Below are 8,660 nucleotides of genomic sequence, written 5' to 3' on the forward strand. Positions count from 1 at the left end.
TTTGGAAGTAAATCCCGAAAAGACAAAGTATATGATTATGTCTCGTGACGGGAATATTGTACGAAATGGAAATATAAATATTGGAGATTTATCCTTCGAAGAGGTGGAAAAATTCATATATCTTGGAGCAACAGTAACAAATATAAATGACACTCGGGAGGAAATTAAACGCAGAATAAATATGGGAAATGCGTGTTATTATTCGGTTGAGAAGCTCTTATCATCCAGTCTGCTGTCCAAAAATCTGAAAGTTAGAATTTATAAAACAGTTATATTACCGGTTCTTCTATATGGCTGTGAAACTTGGACTCTCACTCTGAGAGAGGAACATAGGTTAAGGGTGTTTGAGAATAAGGTGCTTAGGAAAATATTTGGGGCTAAGCGGGATGAAGTTACAGGAGAATGGAGAAAGTTACACAACACAGAACTGCACGCATTGTATTCTTCACCTGACATAATTAGGAACTTGAAATCCAGACGTTTGAGATGGGCAGGGCATGTAGCACGTATGGGCGAATCCAGAAATGCATATAGAGTGTTAGTTGGGAGACCGGAGGGAAAAAGACCTTTAGGGAGGCCGAGACGTAGATGGGAGGATAATATTAAAATGGATTTGAGGGAGGTGGGGTATGATGATAGAGACTGGCTTAATCTTGCACAGGATAGGGACCGATGGCGGGCTTATGTGAGGGCGGCAATGAACCTTCGGGTTCCTTAAAAGCCATTTGTAAGTAAGTAAGTAAGTATACGGTATAATTATTGATAATTATTGTAATACAGTAATACATAATAGCGTAAAATATACTAAATGTTTTAGTAACCTTATGACAATTTTAAATGGCGGCCATGTGACGTGAGCAGTGTAACCAACATCTCGCAACTATGAAGATGAATTATAGTCCCGTCGCTCTAATTTCCAGCAGCCAATCGCGTTGCAAGTCGGCAACATTTAAACGTGTGCGTCTTGTGATTCGCTGATGAAGACGTTATTCATTTCTTAAGGCTCGATAAATACTTAATATAATCGCCCGCCATTTTGGCTCTTTCGTTGGCGTTCGCAGAAAGCACACGAGGACGTTATTTGCCGCTCAATTATTTGCTGAATTATTATCATAGGAGCTACGACATGATAATATTTAACGGTGTGGCAAAAAGATTCCTCGTATGGTAGCTCGGCAACGAAAGAACAAAAATGGCGAACGATACTACCTACCTAGACTTTGTAGAGCCTTCACTTCCTAAGACGTAAGCAAAGAGGAGGAGTCACGCCGGGAATAACAGCGTCGCGACTATAGCGCTCGATGATTTGAACCTCTTTAACGTATCTCTAATGTCTTCTTTTTTATATATATTATTACTTGAATGGGGCGGCCGGTTAGCTCAGTTGGTAGAGCAGCTGGCTACGGACTGGAAAGTCCGGGGTTCGATCCCAGGTGGTGACAGGATTTTTTCTCGTTGCCAAACTTTCAGAACGACCCCGAGGTTCACTCAGCCTCCTATAAAATTGAGTACTGGGTCTTTCCCGGGGGTAAAAGGCAGTCAGAGCGTGGTGCCGACCACACCACCTCATTCTAGTGCCGAGGTCATGGAAAGCATGGGGCTCTACCTCCATGCCCCCCAAGTGCCTTCATGGCATGTTACGGGGATACCTTTACCTTTAGCGGCCGGGTAGCTCAGTTGGTAGAGCAGCTGGCTACGGACTGGAAGGTCCGGGGTTCGATCCCAGGTGGTGACAGGATTTTTTTCTCGTTGCCAAACTTTCAGAACGGCCCCGAGGTTCACTCAGCCTCCTATAAAATTGAGTACCGGGTCTTTCCCGGGGGTAAAAGGCGGCCAGAGCATGGTGCTGACCACACCACCTCATTCTAGTGCCGAGGTCATGGAAAGCATGGGGCTCTACCTCCATGCCCCCCAAGTGCCTTCATGGCATGTTACGGGGATACCTTTACCTTTAGGCGGCCGGGTAGCTCAGTTGGTAGAGCAGCTGGCTACGGACTGGAAGGTCTGGGGTTCGATCCCAGGTGGTGACAGGATTTTTTTCTCGTTGCCAAACTTTCAGAACGGCCCCGAGGTTCACTCAGCCTCCTATAAAATTGAGTACCGGGTCTTTCCCGGGGTGTGGTGCCGGAAAGCATGGGGCTCTACCTCCATGCCCCCCAAGTGCCTTCATGACATGTTACAGGGATACCTTTACCTTTACCTTACCTTTTACTTACTTGCTGGCTTTTAAGGAACCCGGAGGTTCATTGCCGCCCTCACAAATAACTTTTGAAGCATACGGTTCAGTGATATGAAACTTTCACGCACTAGAGCATAACAGAGAATTTCATACTTTCCTATTTAGGCTCATCCAACACTCCTTGGAAACGAGTTCAAGTGGTAAATTTAAAGATATCGTCTCTGCACATTGTTTGCAAGGCCCAAGTGAGAGCTTACCAATGCTACCCGATCTACTGCAGGGACATAACGGGGTTTTCTGTTTTCGTATTCACACGTGAACAGTGTAGAGTAAACACAATGTGCGGCATGTCCTACGATTCACGAAAACCACTTACATCTTCGTCCGACTCTTCCCTTTCGCATGAATAATTTTTTTTTTGGCCTCGCCAAAAGTGCCGTTGTTTTGGTATTGCCAGTTATTTGGGTGCTGCATACGAGGGATTTTACTGTAAGTTATATATTATGCAAATCTAGCTTTCAGGTAAAGCTCCCTGTAAAACAGACTTCAATAAATTCAAGGAAAAAAATGTTCTGGGCCGGGTATCGATCCCAGGACACGCGCGCGCGGGCATACACACGCACACACACATTAATTAAGAAAAATATTTATAAATTCCTAATAAGAAAACCGGAAATGCGTGTTATTATTCGGTTGAGAAGCTCATACTATCCAGTCTACTGTCCAAAAATCTGAAAGTTAGAATTTATAAAACAGTTATATTACCGGTTCTTCTGTATGGTTGTGAAACTTGGACTCTCACTCTGAGAGAGGAATATAGGTTAAGGGTGTTTGAGAATAAGGTGCTTAGGAAAATATTTGGGGCTAAGCGGGATGAAGTTACAGGAGAATGGAGAAAGTTACACAACACAGAACTGCACGCATTGTATTCTTCAGCTAACATAATTAGGAACTTAAAATCCAGACGTTTGAGATGGGCAGGGCATGTAGCACGTATGGGCGAATCCAGAAATGCATATAGAGTGTTAGTTGGGAGACCGGAGGGAAAAAGACCTTTAGGGAGGCCGAGACGTAGATGGGAGAATAATATTAAAATGGATTTGAGGGAGGTGGGGTGTGATGATAGAGAATGAATTAATCTTGCACAGGATAGGGACCGATGGCGGGCTTATGTGAGGGCGGCAATGAACCTCCGGGTTCCTTAAAAGCCATTTGTAAGTAAGTTGTAAGTAATAAGAAAACCAGGGCATGTATTATTACGCTGTGTAATGGAACATGTTGGATGATGAAATAAAACAAAAAAACACACACACACGTACGCACGCACACACACACATTTTACAAAATCATGTTTTTCTTCTCTCACAAAGAAAGAAGATAAAAGTAAGTTTGCATTGCCAATGAGAGGAACAAGACTGATTTATTTGGATATTTGATTTCAGCTGCATCGATAGGTGGTTTGAGGTTAACCGGTCATGTCCAGAACACCCTGGGGACTAGCCTCCGTGCACCTCCAGGGAGCAAGATGCTCACCAACTGATGCAGCTCCTCGTGTTGTTACTGGATTGGTTGCGGTCACCATCCACGGATAAGGATTTGCCTTCACCTCTACAACCACCAGTTGCCATCCACAACCTTTGAATAGCTCCTTCCAAGATCTGCCGCCACATTGAACTGCAGCTTTTCACCTCTGCAATAGTTTATAAATGGGCTTTTTCAGGATACATCAATGCCAGTAGCGAAGTAGGAACCTACAGACGCAAGAAGACATGGGAGCTTCGAACCACAATAAGTTTCAGCTACTCACCGGCAACCAGCGGCATGGCTTTAAAATTCCACATACCAACAAGCTACTTCTTCCTACTCAAGATATTGCTGGAAACATTCAGAACTGTGGGTGGAAACAATTACGCTTCTTTAAAGATATATTGGAGGCAGAATTCTAGAGTGACTTAATGTTTGTTCAACTTAGTGGTTCTTGATGGAGACCGAACTTTGCAGCCAGCCGGGTTATGGAATTGCACTCACGCTTGCTCCACGTTACGCAGGCTGTTATGTTACATAAGTTTAAATGAAAGATTTGTTTAACGAATATACATCATATAAATATATAAATAAGTTTAGTAATATATAATAATAATAAAATAATAATATTAATTCCAAATGAAACCACTAAAATAATGAGTCTTGTACCAGAAACCATAGAAAGAGAATAAGTCATTTTTAATTTGTTCATATTCGTTTTTCTCTTTACTTGTCACGATGCAACGAGTAACATCTATCATACAGTTTTTTACTGAAACCAAATACATGGTTCAGACATTTTTTGGAAAGATATGTAGAAAATAATGGGCACACACATCATTGCTTTGAAAGGGACGGGGGATATGCAGTCTCTTTCACAGCAAAGTGATATTTTTGATACTTTCATAAGAAATCTCATAGGAGAACATACAGTTGATAGACTCACGAGTGTCGGCATACTTGTGGCACACCAAAGACCAGATGCGGCACCTAAGAAAATAATAGTTTGATCTGTTAGGAACACGGGCCATGTATCTGAAATTAGTGAGGCCATGAATTCATGGACTTTTCATAGGAATGGGTGTAATGTTTCTGAGGTCTGTGTAAATAATGTGGCGCCTAGAGACATAGGAATGCAGTTGATATTGTGAAACAGTAAGATGTTCTATTCTAAACCCTTATGAAAACAAACAGTATGCCCAAATATCTACCAAAGTAAAATCATATGTTTCTATTCATCAGTGCTTGGCAGAAGAAGTAGAGATTGTTTAGACTAAAAAATATATATGTTGATGTCTTGTCGCTGCCGATAGTAAGTCGCATGGGCTTCAAGTGAAGGCAACTTGAAGCCTGGGCACATTTGAAAGACTGGAAGTAATGGAATGGCCCCGTCATCGGTAAAGACTTTCTTTGTGATTGTTGATGGATTTACAGCTGCATTGTGTTTTAGTCTGTTTCTTGGTATTTGTGGCACAGATCTTCCACAGAGTAAGGGGATTCATTTTAGTTTTTAAAAATGTGACATTTAACGAAACTTCTGATTTTTATGCTTAATTTGTCATCTACAAGTTTTAAATGGGGCTGACGAAAGGTTTGTTATAAAATGATAACATCAGTTCTATTAAGTTTGTCATAGAAGCATGGAATATGTTGCTATATTACAATGTACTGAGTTATCTGTGAAGAGTTGTAAGAGGGTGTTCCTTTTTTCAGCCCTTTTTCTTTCCCTCTTAGGAAAATTTTGATACAAATTAGTAACGAAGAACGTAATGTAAGCTCTTAAAGGTTTATGTGAGTGAGAATGTAGTTGAAATAGTTGAAATGTCAGTTTTTAAATAATTTGAATTTGAACTTGGTTAGTGAAGGAACACATCTTTTTGTATTTATTGGTCGTGGTCTGTGGAAGACAAGGTTACAATGGTTCCTTCCTTTGTCTAAGAGTAATTTTACACATAAAAGACTGAGCAACTACAGTGAGCATGATTTGTTATTGTGCCATATATCCACATATCTCCATGTAGGGGTGTGTTGCTTGCAGATAAAGCTCGTATCGGAACTTTCATTGTGGGGGATGGAGCAAGACACGAGTGGAACATCCTTATCTGCCATCGTCTGCAGTGAAGAGCACTTCAACTGCAAAACATTTACGACATCCTCATCACATTCTTCCAACATATTCACGACACACGATCCCAGATTTGCGTGCAAATTCTGGTGCTGAATTCAAATGGCAGGCAATGACATTTAACACCATTGTTACTGTTTAGGTTGTGCCTTTGTTATCTGTCCTAGTGATTCACCTTTCAGTTAATTTATGTTCGACAGCTGTTTTAATTTTTATTAACGTTAAGATTTTATCTGTTCTGAGTAATTTAATAGATTTTCTTTATATTTAAAATTACTCTTTACTTTGAAAACAGAATCTTTTTCATACGAACCACATTAGCAGTTGTCTTGTTTTCGTTCTTGTTGTATAATTCATGTCTGGTTTAATTTTGTTCCTTCAAGTAATATAGTATTAATTTCTTTTAACTGTTTGGTGATTTGAAAAACGAAATTAGCAATGATGCAAATATGCACTGTGAACCTATTCCCCTCTTCCATGGAAGAACTAGTGTGAATAAGTGCAGTTTGCTCGTGAACTTACGGTGACAAAGCTCAACACCAGGAACTCTTGGTGGAGACTTCAAGTTATGTAGTGTGTGTAACGTTATTACTACTATCATTACTTGTGATGTGATTGCAAGGATATGAACGATATATTAATAATTAAGTCCTATTATAAAAGTTACTATTAATGTTTTAGTTTCATTTCCCTCAGATCCAAATCCATCGCCCGTAGATCCCAGAGAAGAATTCAGTGTTACGATCCAGTTACGTCAAGCTTGGCCACTGATGGAGCTGCCACAGGTTTGCCACGAGCGCGGGCCCAGGACTGTTGCAGGTGGAGACGTAAGAACCCGAAGTCCAAGAAAAGGCTCTATGTCTAAATCCATACACATGATCCGTGCTGAATCCCCTACTTCACATAGATTTTTTAAAATACGTAGAATTGGAGAATAATTTCTTGTGTAGGTTTGTAGCAAATCATATACAATGCTTAGTATCCAAACAGTACTTCATTATAAGAATCAATCAATCAATCTTCTTAATGTATTCAGCTGTTTGCTGACAACATGAAGTCCACTATAGTCCACTGTAGTCTATTCAGTTGTTGTTTTTCACGAGAAATGAGGGGTATTTTGATCGGTGTTCATTATAGATGCCTGTTGCTAGTAGCCAGAGGTGGGGTGTAGTCAATATATACTGCAGGGCTGTGTCTTCTGCAACTGGTACTCATGATTTTAATTTACTTCTTTTGTGGTTTATGGATGGACAGTAGAGAAGAATGTGTTCCAGATTATTACACCACAGACTAGTAGGATTATCAGAAATGTGAAATCAGTGTAGGTACAATTGAGTGACAATGTGACCTGTTCTGGCTCTTGTTAATAATGTTTGAACATGTCTGGGCAAGTTTTTGTACATTTCCAGGTCATTTGGTTTCTTTTGTACAGACTAAAATTTTTCCTTTGTCAGAAGAGAGCCAATTGTTGATCAATAGGTTTGTAAAATGAGACTTTACTGAAGCAAAAGCACTGGATAGAGATATCACTTGAAGAGGTGTTGGTTGCAAATATGTTGCCTGTTTTGCAATATTATGCAATAATAATTTGCAATAATGCAATGACTAATTTCGTGGGTACTCACCTTGTCGTGGTGAGGGGGCTTAAACTTGTTGTTTAAGCTAACGAGTAACAAAGAGGTACCCACATAAGCTGCATTACCACCAATGCAGTCCCACTATATTTTTCACTGCTTATGATTCATGGAGTCCCTCAGTGTAAATTTTTCCGGAGGTAAAATAGTCCCTCAATCGGATCTCCGGGTATGGATTGCACTGAGAGATGCCAAGAATCGTACTAAAGTACTTATTTGCAACACCAAAAGTCTCACTGTCCAGTCAATCAGAGCCAAGTTTAATATTGGGGGGGGGGGGGGGAATTCTTTATGTTGTTGTTGTTTTCTAATGCCAGGCGTTTGACAATAAAGTCATTTGACCTCTTGCACTCCAATATTTTTCAAAGATATTATCATGACCTGCCACTGAAGCACAGATTTTGAGATGTTCCGAATCCATTTCTTGGTTTGAGTATTTATACCGCCAGCATTCCATTGTAAGATGTTTAGTTGATGCTGTACCATTAAAGTAGTCCCCGCCCGGAGATCCGATTAGGGGACTATTTTACCTCCGGATAATTTTACCTTAATGGTACTCATTTCATATTGGAGTTAAATGGCAAGTTGTAGCCGATTTAAGTGAACACCATATTTTAACGTTTTGGTGGCTACTTCATTCACACACAACCCCCAGAATGTCTGGAGGACCACACCCGCTGTTGGTCGACGGGTCCATTGGACCTAGCTGGGAGATCTTGTTGATCACCAGCTTTCCCTCCTTAAGCCACTGGAGGACGATTTTAGTGCCATAGCAGGTCAGCACTGGGAACAGAAAAGTAGAAAGAGGAGGAAGGAAAGGGAAATGAACCCCTAGGCCTCAAATGCTCTAATGCCATCGGGGTCGAAGAAAGTAAGAGTTCAGTCAGAGGACTGGATAGGAAAGGGTAAAGAGGGAATTACGTATTGAATAGAGGAAAATTATACCAGATTCAGTCATTAACTCATCAAGCTGACCAGTGCTAATTGATGAGTAGCCCCTCCCTTTAGTTCAGCTTGTAAAATTATGCTTACTAACAGCTGCACCACGGGAAGGTAGGGATGGGACATTGGGTATTTGTCCAGGTTGGTTCCTTAAAGCCTTCAATGGGAAGGATTAATGGCTCTCCCCCCTGTACCCGACAGATACCCTTTTGCAGCTGGGAATTCTTTATAAGAAAGTACGAGTACAATATAAAAC

General features: G+C 40.8%; 1 protein-coding gene across 3 annotated transcripts in view; it reads left to right on the forward strand.

Annotated features, from left to right (window-relative positions):
• The window catches only part of LOC138703833 (E3 ubiquitin-protein ligase ZNRF1), a 248,870-nt gene extending 242,376 nt beyond the window's left edge, over nucleotides 1–6,494 (forward strand). For all 3 annotated transcript variants that reach the window (XM_069832046.1, XM_069832045.1, XM_069832044.1), the window contains exon 4: nucleotides 3,622–6,494. In XM_069832046.1, the coding sequence (XP_069688147.1) occupies nucleotides 3,622–3,679 (58 nt within the window). In that variant the 3' untranslated portion in view covers nucleotides 3,680–6,494. The remainder of the gene's footprint in view (nucleotides 1–3,621) is intronic.
• Nucleotides 6,495–8,660: the final 2,166 nt, after the last annotated feature.

Source organism: Periplaneta americana, chromosome 7 (assembly GCF_040183065.1).
Source record: "Periplaneta americana isolate PAMFEO1 chromosome 7, P.americana_PAMFEO1_priV1, whole genome shotgun sequence".
Lineage (NCBI taxonomy): Eukaryota > Metazoa > Arthropoda > Insecta > Blattodea > Blattidae > Periplaneta > Periplaneta americana.